This window comes from Theobroma cacao, chromosome 5 (genome assembly GCF_000208745.1).
Source record: "Theobroma cacao cultivar B97-61/B2 chromosome 5, Criollo_cocoa_genome_V2, whole genome shotgun sequence".
Lineage (NCBI taxonomy): Eukaryota > Viridiplantae > Streptophyta > Magnoliopsida > Malvales > Malvaceae > Theobroma > Theobroma cacao.
Genome location: NC_030854.1, coordinates 4,011,276 through 4,029,356, shown reverse-complemented (window position 1 = coordinate 4,029,356; position 18,081 = coordinate 4,011,276). Strand labels below are relative to the sequence as shown.

At 34.5% G+C, this 18,081-nt stretch overlaps 2 protein-coding genes across 2 annotated transcripts; one reads left to right on the top strand and one right to left on the bottom strand.

Annotated features, from left to right (window-relative positions):
- LOC18598092 (carotene epsilon-monooxygenase, chloroplastic) lies at window positions 430–5,622 on the bottom strand. Its single transcript, XM_018122466.1, has 9 exons — window positions 4,847–5,622; window positions 4,051–4,347; window positions 3,774–3,971; window positions 2,992–3,093; window positions 1,786–1,926; window positions 1,539–1,646; window positions 980–1,062; window positions 710–872; window positions 430–627 (listed from the first exon to the last, which is right to left on the bottom strand). The coding sequence occupies exons 1-9, from the start codon at window positions 5,336–5,338 to the stop codon at window positions 559–561; spliced, it is 1,653 nt and encodes a 550-aa protein (XP_017977955.1). The 5' UTR covers window positions 5,339–5,622; the 3' UTR covers window positions 430–558.
- On the top strand, window positions 8,250–16,214 carry LOC18598091 (myosin-11). The gene is made up of 8 exons (XM_018120597.1): window positions 8,250–8,415; window positions 8,519–8,716; window positions 8,927–9,049; window positions 10,085–10,122; window positions 10,222–10,375; window positions 12,044–15,280; window positions 15,459–15,592; window positions 15,752–16,214. The coding sequence occupies exons 1-8, from the start codon at window positions 8,335–8,337 to the stop codon at window positions 15,996–15,998; spliced, it is 4,212 nt and encodes a 1,403-aa protein (XP_017976086.1). The 5' UTR covers window positions 8,250–8,334; the 3' UTR covers window positions 15,999–16,214.

Sequence of the window (18,081 nt, the reverse complement as noted above, 5' to 3'; positions counted from 1 at the left end):
ATATACTACACTGAACGTGAACAAATACACCTTTATGTCTTCGACTTGGAAGACAGAAGTATCACAACGTATTTTCCTCGTCGCGTTGCAAGGAAACCCTACCCTCTCTTTAACTGGGTTATCTTGCCTGGAAAAGATTAGCTGTATGATTTTAAAGTCTTGTTTATTTTCCTCTTGGGCATCCAGGCTTTGTTATTACTTGATGCTCGTGTGCATCTGTTGACAGTTATTGTATGATTTCATCAAGTGGAAAGATATCTTTTTGATCTTCCTTATATTTACTTTCTCTTTCTATTTTGTGCCTTACTTAGATATGATATGCTCTGCTTTTATGCTATGTTCTGTTTCGGTTTTTAATGACCTCTATTTAGAGAACAAACTATATGCTTTCTGAAATATTGCTCTCATTTTTCTTGCATTTACCTGTAATTGCAGCAAACATAAATTGGAAAATTGACATTAATTTCATTCACAGCCCAAAAATCATTGTACTTCCTTCTTTCCGCTATGGTGCATTACCATAACATGAAACGATTCAATACTAAACAAATTTACTACTCACTTCGAAGAAGTTGGTGAACTAATATCAAATTTAGACCTCCGTTCACTGAGTTTCATGTACATACCCTGCAACAAAAAGCACCTTGTCAACAAATCTATGTGATGAGTTCTTATGCTTAAGAAACAGGTAGTTTATGAGGAGAATTACATTTGTTGTATGTATTGTGGCTCCGGTGGTCATACTAATGTCTTGATCAGGAACCAGCTCAAAATTCAAGCGTTGAAGAAAAATTGCAAGAGCCACAATAGCTTCCAGTAAAGCAAACTGATCACCAACACACTTACGAGGCCCTCCGCTAAATGGAATGAACCTGAGGAACACGTTTTAATATATTATCAGCATATTGATACAATAGGCTAATGTAAAGCAAATGAGAAGAGGACACCAGGGAACTGAACTAGTAGAAATTTTGAGTACCTGTAATCTGTATTTGTTTCATTAGGGACTGGGCTTTCCAAGTCAAACCTTTCGGGCACAAACTCTTCAGCTCTCTCCCAGACCTGGGAAAGAAAGAGAGAGAAATGACACAATAAGTATAGCATAGCAATCTTCAGCTATTGCTGCCAAAGAAAATAGAAGATTTTAATAATAAATCTCCCTGATTTACAGGCGAACAAATTGACCGGATTAGAAATTTGAAAACTCAAAATGTTTACAATTTGAAGGAAACAAAAAATTTTACAAGATCAATATGCACTCTACAAATTGAACAAAAAGAAAGGGCAGGTACACTTTGATATGTAGGATGCTAATTAGGGAAAATGAGGCATTTCACACAGGATTCACATTATGGAGCAAACCCATTTCCTTCTAGCAAGTTGTGTAGGTGAAAATTTACTGAATTTCAAATTTACCCAAAATAAATTAAGTAACTTGCATCCTTCAGTTAAGCAAAACTTCATGAAATTAAAAAGCAACCGGTATGGTATGTCTAACTAGGAAAAAATATTACAAAATGCAGAACATAAGCTAGAACCTGTGAAGAATGATGTATATTATAGACTGAAATCATTATGTCTTGACCAGCTTTAACTTTATAGTTTCCAGGAAGAATGTCATCGACTTGAGCTCTCCTTATCAAGACCTAAGAGTACATCATAAAAAATTAAGCCAATTAGTAAAGAAGATCTAATACTAAAAAAGTTTCTAGGTCAGTCTTTATTGTCTGTTTGGTATCATATTAATTTACTTTAAAGGAAGCTAAAGTACAGGTTAAAACTTACAGGAGGGTGTGGGTATAGACGCAATGACTCAGTTATGCATCTAGTTAGAAACTTGAGATCCTTTATGTCTTCATAGGCAGGAGGCCTTCCCTTTAAGACTCTGTCAACTTCTTCTCGTGCTTTGAGCAATGTGGAGGAATCCTGCATTACAAGATGGAAGAACAAAATAACGTTAGTCACATTCTCATTTTAGAACATCCCTCATCACCTATATCTATGATTTCTAAGCAAAAAATTGACAAAACATGCAGTCATGATTCATTAAATGCTAGAAGCTAAAGGCTTTCAAGAATTTTGGCAGATGCCAGGGAACGTAAAGCTTGAAAAGGTTACTAAGAAAGTTAGAACTGTTCTAGATTTTTAATTGTGATGCATTTTAATGGTAGAATGATATTATGTTACCAATTGTTGATAGTTAAGATAAAGGCCTGATACTATATGATGACTGTAAAAGAAACATCTTCCTAAGATATGATAACACTGCCATGTGCATTGTTGGAATGAGTAATTGTGGCCTGATACTATTTGATGACCGCAAAAGATATATCTGTTGTGTGCATTGTTGTAATGTGTAATTGTGTGCTCCCAGAGATGTTTACTACAACCTAGCTACCTCTCACATTTGCCACATACAGGTTGCTAAGAACACATTGGCCTCTGGGCTTATCCAGCAGATGGGGAAAGTTAAAATAGGGAAAAAAGGCAGATGGGCCTTAAGTGAATTATGCTAAAAGCAGTTTACTGTCACTTGACATAAAACTTTAGATTTCTGGAAATGACCAGAACTGCAAAAGAAATCCTTAGTAATGTGATGCATGGGGCAATGATAGAAGTCAAAACCCCATGTTCATCTGTCTATCATAAACATTTGTCTCCCAATTTACTCTTAGCAGCAAATTTCATCAATCCCTGCAAACAAAGGAATCTTCGCAAAGCACAAGCAGGATATAGAAGACAGAAGCCAAACATGACAAAACCATTGTTCAACTTACGAATTTCTTTTCATATTCTCTGACATTGTTATTTTGAGGTAGTTATATTTCCATTATGAAAGTACTAGCCTGGACTATAAGCAAATATGAAGTGCGACATAAACCAGGGAGAAGCAGAAGTACTTTCACACTGTAAAGGACAGAGTTTTGCTTTGCAGCTAAACTCCAAAGATAGCAAATTGAACAACAAATTAAGCAGACAGAGGAAAAGTACCTTACTTAGAAGATACAGTGTCCATGTCAGCACTGAACCAGTAGTCTCATGACCTGCAACTAACATTGATAAAAGGTCATCTCGTAATTGCATGCTTGAAACCTGTAACAGATGGAAGCCATCATCATAAGACCATGAAGCCAAGTGTCCACAATAAAGGAAAAGAAGGATTGGGGGGTGAGATTCCTTGAAAATTTACTATTAAAGTCTTCTATATCAACAAAAAGAAAAATTGTAGTTAACAGCTAAACCACAGGCAGATCTTATACACATGAATTTGCTGTCCAATATAAAAGGTTGTGGCCAAATAATTCCTTGAGTAGGATGCTATCTTAATTACATAAATTTCTTATTATTATGGTTTCATAACCAAATATTTGAAGAGTTGTACAAAAATTTATCTGATGATTATGTACATCACTCAACAAACAAGTCCAAAAAATATCATTGAAGCTCAATTTAAAATCTTATTTAATTGCATATTAAACTAAAAGCAAGATCTAGTGAAACAGGAAGCTACCAATGATAAGCATTTTACTAAACTAATATATGTAGGTCTCACATAGTCAGAATAATTGGTCATTGTAAATGTAACACGGTATAATGTTAAATGCTAAATGCTTTACAAAGAAACTGATGTGATATCCTTTACATATGACTTATTACTCCTGCTTAAACAGGACGTCCACAACTTGTAGTATGCTCAACATGAAAGCAAGACCACAATTCATTATCAAAAGCAAAAGAAATCAGAAATAAAGAAGTAAAGAGTAGTGTTAGACCTCTTCCCTGCTTGCAAGCAAGAAGCGAAGGATACTCGGATCAGCATCATTTACGTATTCCTCCTCATCAATTCTTTCACCTTCCCTTTCCACAATCTCTTTGCACTTTATTACAAGTTCTTCAACAGTTCTCCTAATGACTGTAACTGCTTGTTCAGCCTTTATTTGTCTTGGAATTACCTTGCACAAAGCTCTAATCTGCAACAAACATAAATGACAGTTTGTCACCAAAACAACAAACATGAAAAGCTAAATAAGGAAATGAACAGGAACCTACCTTCCAATAGGGTAAAATATCTGTGGATCGTAACTCTGCCTCTTTCAGTGCAGTGTAAACTGCATCAATGACAGGGCTGTCAGATGTCAATGAATCAAAATTATAATTGAATACTGACAGACCAATGACATCAAGAGTCAATTGAGAAAACTTTTCTTCCATGTTTACAGCAGTGCCATCAAATGCAAACGGTTGCAGCTTCTGTACCAATCTCTCGGCACATTTGCAAAATACCCGGTCAACCATAACAGACAAATACTTCTTGTGAAGAGATGGAACCACAGCCCTGCGCCTCACCTATTACAAATCAGATTTTTCATGCTCAAAGTGAAAGAGAAATTAAATTTAACTAGAGTACACGACATAACCAGTTTCTAATAGTTATACATAGATTGATTATTTGTAGAAGTTAATCAGGACAATAAGCCTTCACTTTGACAAAAGAAGTACGCCGAGCAATCAACCTACAAGGGATTTCACTCCTTTTTCTTAGTATGTAATAGTTCTACACCAATTTGCTAACACTCTATTTAAGAAGATCTAGATTATAATGTAAACATACTACTAACACATAACTATCAAAGCTTGCATCAAAGCGCATGATGAAGGAATGATATTTAAAATATTCAGCCTAGTAACATAATGTTTAAGCTGGGAAACAAAAAATCTTCTAGTTGTAACAGAGAACTTGCACAGCAAAGAAGCAATCTAAATTTTGGTAAAAAAAAAAAAGAACACAACTACATTCACTCAAATAGCCAATTCTTTGCAATGCAGTAAGGGAAACAGATATTACCGTCCAAAGAGAACCTTCAGCAATGGCAAAACCCGATCCAAAAAGAAATTCGGAGACCTCAGAGACAAGTCCTTTAGCATACTTGCCATAATTCCTCAAAACATGCTTTGCAATGGCAGGGTCACTAACCACCACAAAATTCCTAGGACCAGCAGCAAGCCGATAGATAGGTCCATACTCATTCATCCACTTAAACAAAGGCAAAAACAAGGCACCACCAAGAAGTTCAGAGACATCCTCCAACTGAGCACTGGCTATGGGTATTCGTGAATCATCGTTGGAGCCAATTGTTAAGGACTTGGTCAAAGAAGTAAGCCAATTGGGGCTGACCCAAGAGGTGGACTTTGAAGGGCTTGTCGGTTTGGGTTTGGTGGTGGGAGTTTTTTCAATGGAGGATTTAACTGAGAAAGATTGAAGTGGAATATTAATGGTCAGTCTTCGAGGAGGAAGGGAAGGGAAGGTTATAGAGCTAAAAGCAACACAAGAGCGCATGGTTTGTTGGATACGTTTTAGGATGAAACACTGTCAAGTTCGCTTGAATTGAGTTCAGTTCCGTCGCTCCAAGATGTCTGGTTTGTGGTCTATTTTAAGAACAAAAAGTGTATCCAAGACAACAGCCGAGGCTTAAACACGTCACGAGCTTTATTAATAACAACAACCCAAGGCCAACGAACAACTAACAAGCTTTTCTTGATTGGGTTTTAGCCTTTTCGGCGCTCGACGGCGAGGATGGATTCAACTTTCACGTTGTTGGATCAAGTTTTTTAAGAGGCCCCGTGATGATGGTTGTTGCCAACCCAAGCTGCAATTCCCCTTTTTGGGCTTTTGGCAGACTTGTGCGACAGGGATTTGTCTACGTATGGCCACAAAGCAATCACAAAGGTAAGTCTTAATAAAACTTTTACTTTGCAGTGAAAATAATTTTGGTAAACCTTTATTTTGTCAAATTTTTTAAATAAATCTTAATTTCTTTATTACATTTTTATTAATCTTTTAAAACAATTTTATTTTTATTTAAAATATCTTTTTTTTGAATAAAAACTATTGAAATCGCTCATCTCTATCATATTCGAGTTTACATGACAAAAAATGAAAAGAAAATAATTTTTTTATAACATATTAAAGAAAAAATTTATATAAGAAAGAAAATAAATTTTTCGCATATAAAAATCACTCATTTTTTTTAATTTTTCAATTTATGATTTATTCACTTAACAAAATAATCAATATAACAACATGAAGAAATAAATAAATTAAAATATTATTTATATATAATATTTTAATATTAAAAAAATATTTTAAGATGTTTTGTATAATTGATAAATGTTGATTTTTTTTGGTGTCATGGTAGTAAGATGGGAAAATTTTCTAAAGATGAGTTATAAAGAAAAATATTTTCGACAGCATATCTAAATAATAAAAAATATTTTCAACAACTTTTTTAATAAAATATTTTTACAAAAAAATTCAATAAATCATTTTTTGATTATTAAATGAAACCATAATAACAAGTTTGGTAATGGGACCAATTTTTAAGAGGGACAAAGTGGATTTNATTATATATATAATATATATATATTATATATAATATATATATATATATATATATATAATATATATTAATATATTCAATGAAACACCTGTGCTTTTAGTTTGGTCAAAATATTTGGGAAATCCCTGTATTAGGGCATTTTGTTAAATTTAGTCACTCTACTTAAAATCGCAATAATTTAGTTTTTAGATTTTGAGAATTATTTCAATTTAGTTATTCCTCTTAACGGCATTCAATTTTATTGTTAAAAGAAATAATGTCAGCTTTGATCTGGTGCTAACGTGGCACATTTTAATGACATGACACCAACATGATAACATGGCATGTCACATGGTGCAAACTTGATGACGTTGCAGTACCACGTAGCACAAATATAATGGTGTGGCAATATTGACGTGGCACTGATATGTTAACGTGTCAGTGCCACGTGGTTGATCAAAAAAAATTATGTCATGTCATAAGAACTAAATTGAACAAAAATATATAATACATGAAATAAATTGAACAAAATTGAGATGTTGAGAGATTAAGTTGAAAAAACTATTTAAAAAATATAAATATTTAAGTAGATTATAGATATAGTTATTAATAAGTCAAATACTTAAGTGTAAAAGATTTACATGTTAAAAAATATATAAATATTTTTTTATTTATTATTTGATTTTAGAATATGTATATTAATTTATCTTTTTTACAAAAATTAAGTTTAAATTCTTCTTCTATAAAAAAAATTTTGAAAAAAATTTCATACTTAAAATCAAATTTAAATGAATAACTTGTATTATATTAAAATACAATAATATAAAAAGATTAAATAAATTTTTTTCATCATGTTAATGTCACATCAATACTGATGTTATCTTTTTTAACAGCAAAATTGGATACTGTTGAAAAAAGAATTAAATTAAAATAATTTTTAAAACTAAGAGATTAAATTATTACGATTTTGAATAGAAAAATTTAATTGAAGACTTTCTAGATATTTTGACTTTTTTAATATTAACAAGCCAAAGGGGATAGGCCCGCCAACCCCCTGATTTCACCTTATGCATACTATGTAAATGACCATAAATAAGAAATTATTCAAATGATATATTAATTTTCAATGCCCACGTGACATGCATTAAAACTCATTAATAGACTTCAAATAATTGCCTATGCGTGGGATAATATTATGGTAGATATTATTCGTCCCAATAGTTTTATTAATATGACAATATTTTGTTAATTGAACATTAAATATTTATTTATTTATGAATAAATTGACGACTCATAATTTGGTAAAGCACAGCTTTAATTTAGTCCAATATATAATTTTTAACAAAAAATCAAGACAAAAAGGTTAAAACAAGTAGCATTACCCTACCCAATACCCATGTTATAATACCTTATTGCATCGCCAAGTACAAGAGAAAGTGTTTGGCACATACAAGGATAAGATAAAGACAACTTCTCATAGAGATGGAATGCATCGAACAACACTAAGTTGGAAGTAAGCAAACTTAATAGCATATTGATTTCATGTTTGTCTCGCTGTCTAATGATTAGGCAGTGGAATCTTGTTTAATCAACCAACCTTTGTTGTACTTTTGTCTCACGGCAGTTATGTCCAGTTTGTTCAGACGCCTATTCCAACTTTGGGGACAAGCCAATTATTTTGAGCCGTCCCAAAGTCTTTACTTCAAAGTTGACTTTTTGTACATGTGTCAGTTTCAGAGTGGTGCAAGGGTAGTAGTATGACTTTTGGTACACCATAGTGTTTCTGCGTAGGAAGGAAATAAAGTTGACGAGTATGCTTCACAACAATGACCAGCAAGCTAACAATCTCCCTTTAGGTGGTAATACAATAGAAATAGTGGTAGTATTGTTGCTACGCTATCTCCAGATTTTCCTAATTAATTCAGAAAGAAAAGATTTAGAAAAAGCTGGGAAAACAATGTTCAGGTTGCACAAAACAAGGCCAACTAAATCAGGGGAAAAGATAGATTTTAAATTCTCCAACTTCAAAGCGGTTCAGGTAATTCATACTGCCATTTTCTTTCTTTTTTTTTCCCAGTTTAGTGCTTTCGTTTGAATATTAAACGAGTGAAATACTGTGTTTTTCTGGGGTTTTGTGGTAGGTACCAAAAGGATGGGACAGGTTGTTTATGTCCATAATCTCTGTGGAGAATGGAAAAACCATTGCAAAGACAAGCAAAGCAGTAGTCCGAAATGGGACTTGTCAATGGACAGAGGCTCTGCCAGAATCTATATGGGTCTCACGAAACGAGGCTTCCAATGTGATGGAGGATTGTCTCTTCAAGCTTGTTGTTGCCATGGTAAATGCTGATCATAGTTTGCAAGGATCGTTTTTCTGTTCCGTGATTGAATTTAATTTTGAACATCCTTCTTCTTTTGGTGGTCTGACGCATTCTTCTGTATATTCGTTCTTGTAAACTTGATCCGGCCATGTTTATCTATGGATCATGTCCGATTGAATTGAGTGAAGTAATAGACGATAACATTGCAAATTGACTGTTGGATTGTAGGGATCAGCTAGATCTGGCATTCTTGGAGAGGCTACAGTGAATATGACTGACTATATAAGTTCAACCGCCGTTGTTCCAGTTTCATTGCCACTGAAAAAATGTAACCATGGGACAAATTTGCTAGTGAGTATCAACCCTCCGAGTTCTCTACTTGTTTTTCTCTTCACTGCAGATGTCTTGTTTGCATATCCGGCATCTCTTCTTAATTTGTTGCAAAATCTTTTTCTTTCCCCTCATTTTTGCTTCTAATTTTGCTTTTATTTAATTTTCCCTCTTATCTTCCGTTATAAAGAGAAAATTTAAAATGTCAGCCATACAGAACAGATGATATTCGTGATTCCTTGGTCACCAAAATGAAAAAATTATGGTAACTCGTTGTACCTGGCCCGTTGTAAGGCGGTGGGGCTGCCCATAGGAGTCAGGGTCCTACGAGTAAACCTTTCTTTAATGGCTAAATCAATCAGTTATTGTATTAACATGTTTAACTCGAAAACAATATGGTTAACATTGCATTAAAAACATATGCCAGCAGTTACAAAGATTATTGGATGAAAACTTTTGCACACAAGTAAAAAATTTCTTCAACGCTCTTAATTAGGGAAACCTTAGCCCTTATGAATGCGACTTGTTAGTAGTTACAATTTACGTTTGGGAAGAGATGAAGTTAAACTAAATCTTAGAAAGATGATCGCTATCAGTCACTTACCAAGTTCACTTCATTTTTCTTGAAATGAACAGTGTCTAAATTATTTCCAAAACACTTTCACCTACTGTCTGTTGTTTGGTACAAGGGAGGGGCAGTGGCCCTAATCAAAGCTTTCACCTACTTACTTCAAAGCAAAACGACCACTTTTTTCTCATGCCCTGGAATCATTTCAGGTCACATTAGCCGTGGGAAGCATCCTGTCAAACATTTCAGGTGCCCTGGTCAATAGCAATGGCGTTCAGATAGAAAATCAAGCCTACACATATAAACCAAATCAAAATTTGATTCGGTCCTTGAAATAAATCTAACTTCACTTAATAATTTCAAAACATTCTTTAGTAACATGAAAGCGAGAATGCAGAAGCCAAAGCACTTTGCTAATCTGAATGAGACATAAATTGAAGCTAAGTTTTTGTTTCTAACGACATTGCACCTATGATTTTGATATGCAGGTCAAAATTCATTGTTTGACACCAAGATTAAAACTCATGTTTGTATCATCCAGTGCCCTTGGGTCAGATTTTCTTTCTTTCTTCCTCTTAAATGTTATATTAGATCATAAAGATTTGCTATATATGGATTATTTTAGGGATGAAGAAGCAAAGCAGACAAATTCCCATGGTGAAGAAAATAACACCGACCCTAGTCATATGAGCTTTAATTCGGATGGACCAGAGAGTGTCGAATCGCCCCCTAGTCAAGATTTGGTCTCTGCCCCGCACCAAGGAGAACTTGAGAGCAGGGTACGTTATGGTCTCATTTTCTTCTTCTTGAATTATTACATGAACAACCAATAAGAGATAGACTCATATAACAACTTAATATAATTAGCTTTAATGTATAGTTTATTTAAATATAAATTTGTTAATGGATTTGATGAACCAAAAAAGATCTAGAACTTCTCAAGTATGTGCTTTATGCATTATCGAGTTTAATGAGCTTCATCATAAACTTTTGGTTATCAGTCCTTACATTGTTGGTGGAATAGAATCGCAGTTTTTGTCGGACAAAGTATACGAGCATTTAGGTGATTAGTCTAAACAATCACCAAACGGGAACCATGCAGGATTCTATTCCCGACCCACAAATTATTTGTATCTAATTGATGGCTAAAACAGAAATACCTAATTTTAATTGATTGGAGTCACTAATTCTAGGGATGTCAATGGGTATCTTATTATAGAGTATCTGCGGGTACCCTATCCGATTACACCGAATTAGGGTACTCTATAAAAGGATTCGGGTACCACTCATTGGGAACCCGTTATTCGAACACGATTAATACTTATAAATATTTTATTATTATTTTAATAATTAAATAAAATTTACAATTTCTATCAACTTTACAAGTAATTTTTTTTTTGTTAAAAACTAACAAATATATGAAAAGTATGATTACTCTAGTTATTAATATGATGACATTAATATATTTAAATTAAAAAAATTATTAGATTGTTAATTATATTTAAATAATTTGAATATTATATCATATTATAAAGGAATATAATTACTATTATTTATATATATACTTTTAATATACATATATTTAATTTTTATTTTGTATTAACATTACAAAAATTATGACTTATATATATACCATTATTTATATAAACTTATAACATATATAGTTAAAGAGAGCTTTTGAGATTAAAATAATTTTAGAAACCTAAATGTTTTTTTTAATTTCATGAAATTAAGAACAAAACCTTATAATTAATTAAATTAATTCATGACATTATTATTATTAATTAACTTGTAATATCCTTTAATATATATAGTTTATATACATTAAGTTCATTTATAAGAAATATAATCACTATTATATATATACACTAAAACACTTTTAATATATATATNTATATATATATATATATATATATATGTAGTTTAAATATAAATATATTTACTTTTTATTTTGTATTAACATTGTAAAAATTATAACTCATAAAATTATTAATTATTGTATATATACCTTTATTTATATAAACTTCTAACATATAAATTTAAAGAGAAGTTATAAGATTAGAAAAGTTAATTAGGTAATTGGGTACCCATAAAAAAGATTATAATAATTTTTTTATTTAATCGGGTATTTAAACGGATTAGGATAATTATAGGGTAGTAGGAATGTATTAGGGTTAGGGTTAAAGTAGTAATTTTTAAATTATTTGGATAGTTAATAAAATTAAAGTAATTAATTTTTAATAAGATGGGTTCGGGTATCTCAAAATTATAAGATACCCACCCCGTTGACATCCCTGACCAATTCTCAAAGTATCATGTTGTTACTCGAGTAACTAAAACTATATACCTGGTCTTTTATAAATCTTCAATCGGAAGTTTAGGACATTTTTAATAGGTTTGTCATCTTGTTTTCTTTTAAACTTACAGAATTTGTTCTTTCACTGCAGGAAGCAAGTTTCTCGACTTCAGATTCACATCACAGCTATGATTCAGCAGAGAGTTCCATAGGTAGGGAAAGTTTCTCTACTGTAAGCAACTTGAGTGGTGATGCACAGAACCTGATACAAAGACGAGATTCTCCCACCTCCCAAAATAGTTTACCTCTTGGGAATTGTCATCTTGATGATCCTTCTCAATCAAATGATCCATCATTTGATTCACAAATTATGGGTTCAGAAAGCACTTTTTTGGATAATCAGCAAGAGCTTTCTGCATCATCTTTGAGAGTCACAGATTCTTCTAAGAATCTTCTCGAAGCTGCAGAAAAAACGATTGAAGAGCTTCATGCAGAAGCAAAGATGTGGGAGAGGAAGGCCGAGAAATTAATGCTTGACTTGGACATATTGAGGAAAGAACACTTTGACCAGTCCAAGAATCAGGCAAATCTGACCATGGAGCTATCAGCAGCAAATACAGAACGTGATGGACTAAGAAAAGAAGTTGAACAGATGAAACTGTTGTTGGAGAAGTCAATGGCGAAACAAACAACCTTGGAAGATTCATCAGTTCGGGACGAAGGTGTAACCCATATTCAGAAGGAATTGGAAAATGAAATTGGGTTCCAGAAAGAGTCCAATGATAACCTCTCTTTGCAGTTGAAGAGGAGTCAAGATGCAAATATTGAGCTTGTTTCAGTTCTTAAGGAGCTGGAAGGGACCATAGAAAAGCAAAGAGTTGACATGGAGAATATTTCATCCCTGCAGTCAGAAATCAGTAAACTGGAAAATACCATCCAACTAAATACAAAGGAAAATAGGAATTTAGTGATCCAGCTGCAACAATCAAAAGAATCAGAGAAGAATTTGCAGGCCAAGGTACAACTTCTTGAAAAGGCCTTGAAGGACAAAGAAGATGACATGGAGAGTGGAGTGGCTCAGAACAATGATGCCCTTTTGAATATTGAGGAAGAATACAAAAGTACGTTAGCAGCTAAAGAAAGAGAAATTGTTAGTTTGAAAGTGAAGCTATCCGAGTCTCTCAATGAAAGACATTCTTTGAAACTGGAGTCCAGAAAGGGAGGTGATGCACATCTGATCAGGGAAATTGAGGCCTTGAAAGCAAAACTAGAGGAGTTAGAAAGTGATTGCAATGAGCTGACAGATGAAAACCTCGAATTACTACTCAAGCTAAAGGAAACAAAGAACAATTTCAAAGGAGGAGTTGCATCCACTGATTTTTCACCTGATGAGCTTTCAGCTAGTGCTGGGTCTGAAGTGAGTGAACACAGGTCACAAATGCTTTATCTTGAAGAGAAGCTAAAAAAGAAAATTCTCAGGGAGATTCAAAGTGATTATAATAGTTATATTCAAGAACTTGAAAGTCAGAAAATGGAATTGGATGCTGAAGTAACGGAAGTAGGAAAGGAGTTAACTCAAAAATGGACTGAGACACAAACACTTGAGGCTACTATGCGGTCAAAGGAAGAGGAGAATGTGGAACTGAGACGGAATCAATGTAAACTAGAAGCTGAGGTGTCTAATCTTCTAAAAGAAAAGGCTCAACTAGAGGACAAACTGGATGTCCTCCAAGGAGAAAGTGATATTGCTACTAAGTGCCTGGATGATCTGCGAAATGACATGATGGTGCTGAGAAGCAGCATGGATTCTGATGATTCCGCTTATAAAATTCTTGAGAGCAAGTCTTCAGAGCTAGAAAGAGTAAAACATGAACTTGAAATGCATTTATTAGAGCTGGAAGATGAAAATAAGCAATTGTCATTACGCCTATCCCTTTTGGAAGCTCAACTAGAAGATTTGAAAGATGAGAGAGATTCATCTCGAATGCAACTTGAGGATTCCAAATCACTTGCCACAAGTCTGAAAGATGAGATAGCTAGATCTAGAAATGAGATGGAGCCTCAGAAAACAGATATGGAAGAAAAGCTTCAGGATAAGCATGTTCAGTGGTTAGCTTCTCAAGATAAGTGTGAATATCTGAGAAGAGCAAATACAAAGTTACAAGCAACTGCCGAGACACTCATAGAAGAATGCAATGCACATCAGAAGTCAGCTGGAGAGTTGAGGAAGGAAAAGTTAAAATTGGATGAGCATTGTGCGCACTTGGAGGCAAAATTAAAGGACTCAGATAAAAACTTGATTGATTGCAGCAAAAAAATTGAAGTTTTGGAAAAAAATCTTACTTTGATGATGGAAAAGTTTGCACATAAAGGGGAAAGTCTAACTTTGGAATTGGACTCAATTCATGATAAAAACAAGAAACTTGAGGCGGAACTGAGGCGTGAAGAAAGCTCCTGGAATCAATTGTATTTGGAGAAGACAAATGAAGTTGAGAATATTCGACAAGAGGTAGAAAACCTTGCAATGCAACTCTCTGCAACGCATCATGAGAAAGAGAAAACAGCTAATGATGCTCTACATCAAATTTCTGGTTTACGTGTAGACAAAGTTAGGCTGGAGTCGGCTCTTGAAGAAGCCGAATCTAAAACGAAATGTACCGAGAATGAGTTGAAGAAATTGCAAACTGAAGATAAAACAAAAATGGAAGACCTGTTGGATGAGCTTGCAGCCTCCAGAGAAAACCAGGAAATACTGATGGCCGAGCATGAAAAAGCTCTGAAGTTGTTGGAGAGTTACAAGTCCAGTGAAGGGAAACTTAAAACCTTTGTGAATGACCTTGAACTAAAGCTTACTGTTTCTGAATACGAACGGCAGCTAGTATCAGAGCAATCTAGCAATATGAAGGTTCAGCTGCTGAAAATAGAAAATCTTCAGGAGAACATTTTGGCTCTCAGAGATGAGCGCAATGCAATTAAATCTGACAAAGAGAAACTGGAAGCTTCACTGCGAATAGTATCTGGAGAATGTAGTGATTTAAAGGCAGAGAAAAATTCCATCGTGGAGCAGATTTCTACCTTGCAAAAGGTTGTATCAGAGTTAGAAGACTATAAACATAAAAACGTAGCGTTAGAAGAAAAACTTGTGAAGATGGAGGGTGACCTCACGGTAAAAGAGGCATTACTGACGCAGGATGCAGAGCTTAAAAATGAGCTTCACCAGATCAAGCGAACAAACAGGCAATTTCAGCAGCAAATAGAACAGCTTCAAGAGGAAAACGATGGGCTTCTAATAAAAGCTCAAACCCTCGAAGAAAAATTGAAACTGAAAGCGGAAGAGAAACAGAAGCAGCGTCAGTCCAATTCTCACAGGAACCAACATAAAAGAGAGGTAAGGACTTTAATTATGAAATCGTATAATTGCTAGATTTAGAGTTGAGTTTTTGTCACTGCATTTGCATCTTGCTGATTCCTATATGAAATCGTATAATTGCTAAATTTCTTTTCGAAATGCTTCCATTCCATCTCCCCTTTTGAGCATTCTATTACCTTTTCATCTTTCAATCCAGGATAATAATTACGATTTCCATGATGGAAGTCCTCATGCTGTTGGGGTTGATCCTGTCTCCAAGATTCAGTTGCTTGAGAATGAACTTGCGAAGGCCATGGAAGCCAATAACAAGTATAAAGTTCGTCTTAATAGGTGAGTGGAGTAGGAACATGTTAAAGCCCATAATTTATCCTTGCATGAAGTTCAGCTGCATGAGTTCTGCTTATAAGCCTTCTTCATCTTTGGTTAACTATAAATAAGAAACTTTTCTTTCCTCTTTTAATGGATAATCCCACTGCCATTATCTTCCAGGTTATCAGAAGGTCGAAAAAATCAATCAAACACACCTAAAAAATCAGCTATCGAAGGTGAAGTTGTGGCAAAAGAAAAATATGAACGAACAAAATCATCTCTAGAGGCAGAGCTGAGAGACATTCGCGAGCGTTATCTCCACATGAGCCTTAAATACGCAGAAGTAGAAGCTCAGCGTGAAGAACTTGTCATGAAGCTTAGAGGAGTCAAGAGTATGAGGAGGTGGTTCTCAGACCCTTCCAATTAAGCAATTCTTTTTCCCCTTCTAATTTGAAGCAATTTTCTTTTTCCATTTTTTCCCTGAAAAATGCTTAAAAAAATACAGTGCTAGATTCAATTTCCATTGATATTCAAGAAAGTGTGCTTTCTAGAGACAAAGAACAAAGTGCTTATCTAGGTTTGTAGCCAATAAAATTCCCCAGGGTTGGCACTTGACAGACTAATGGAAGGCAAGATTCCTATATCTTCATGGCAAATTTTTGGTCCCTTCATGCCAGCAAAAAAATCCTGAAGCACATTCCCAGGTTAGATTTAGAACTAAATCTTGTCTCACCTGTTGGCACAAAAATAAGACATGAACTTTAGAAATTATTGTACTATAAAAGATTATATGATGAATGGGTTGTGTGACAAAAGGTATCAAAGCGGGTAACTATAGGAAAAAGTAGGCTATTTTGGATGATTCCGGTCCAGATAACCAGATATAAAGTCAATTGCATCGTTTCCTTTCCTGAATTGGACCTTCAATACTTCATTTGCTTCACAAACAGTATAAGGGGATGCACGATCGAGGGGCTTCCGTCTACCTGTGCTTAATTCATTGAGAACACCAATTCCGTTTTAGGCCGTAAGCAATGAGACAGTAACTTTTTAATGCTAGTTAGTTTACAACTCTGTTGTGAACCCTGCTTTAATTGGTAAAAATAAACGGCTGCTTATATAATTTGGTAGTACACCATGTACTGCATGACTCAGCAAAGTGAAAATTGTCCTCCAAAGGCATTACTCCATCGAAGAAAAAGAGTACCAAAGTTCTCTGATTCAGAGAACAAAAGAATGATACTGCTGGTGTCACGTAGAACATGAAATCTCACTCAGACCAGAAAAATGCTGAAGGACAACAAAGAAAAAGACCTACCTCTATTAAATAAGACATTACTTTTTGTGAGGTTTTTACTTTGTGCAAATAAAACTAGAGAATGCTTTGTGATCATGGTATAGTGTGATGCCACCTGCTAAAAATTGTCACTGATGCGGATATTACTAGCTCTTGAAGCCAAAAGTTTCACTCAAATCCTTAATTCGTTTTTTTCTTTATTTTTTATCAAAACCCAATTCCAGGTTAGAGATTCATCTGTTGGACCGTTATTGCTTTCTTTTTCTAAAAAAAATCGTATAATTTGACCCAAGAAGGTAAGAAATATTGATAAACAAAAATTCACTAGTGGATTGACCTCCCAGCCCAAATTTTGGCACTTGGCACCAAGTGTGTGGTCAAAAGTCCCATTCTGGAAACATGACTCTCGGAGGATGGAAGGAGCTACCCCCACGTGATAAACAGGAAGGGGTAGCAATCGCAATATAAAATCTAGGGGCTTGGAAAAAAATAAATGAAGGAAACAAAGAGCTGTCATCATATGCAGTGCAAACATGGGGTGGTGGCAATGGTATATCCTTTGGAAGATGCTGAAACTAGCAACCTCCGTTTCACTCTTCCCACTCCTCTTTTTTGGTTCCTTTTAACCAAAAAGTGACAACACACTTATACATAAGTCACCTCACCCTTTTATTGCCCTTATGACCAAGAAAAAAAAACCAAGAAAGAAAAAAAAAATTAAAACCTATATCAACCCATACAAAGCTTCAGTCTCAAACCCTCTTAATTCTGCACCATCACTAGGCCACCCCTGCCAATGGCTTCAAATGCTCAAACCACCAAGGCAGGGGGGCCAAGGCTTCTGGTTTCTTGGTGATAGTGATGCAGTTTCTTTCATTTTCTGTTTTTTTTTTATCATTTCCCACCAATCTTTTCCAAGGACAGTGGGAGTCAATGGAGATTGTTCAAACTGAATCTCCTTCCTCAAGGGCGGTTTCTCTTATAGGGCAACTTCGATCCTTTGGCATTTCAGCTTCCTCGTCATCTCTCTTCACTTCATTATATGATTTGCAGGGCTCGAGGAAACTTTCACCAGGGCGAGTCAGATTATGCTGCATCCATTTTCTTGTTATCTTATTTTGTATTTGGTACTTTGGTATCTTACCTATATATTTGTAGGCCAGTGGCCAAAGTTTCTGTGTGCTAGCTGCAGCCTGGTTGAACGGGTTTTTTG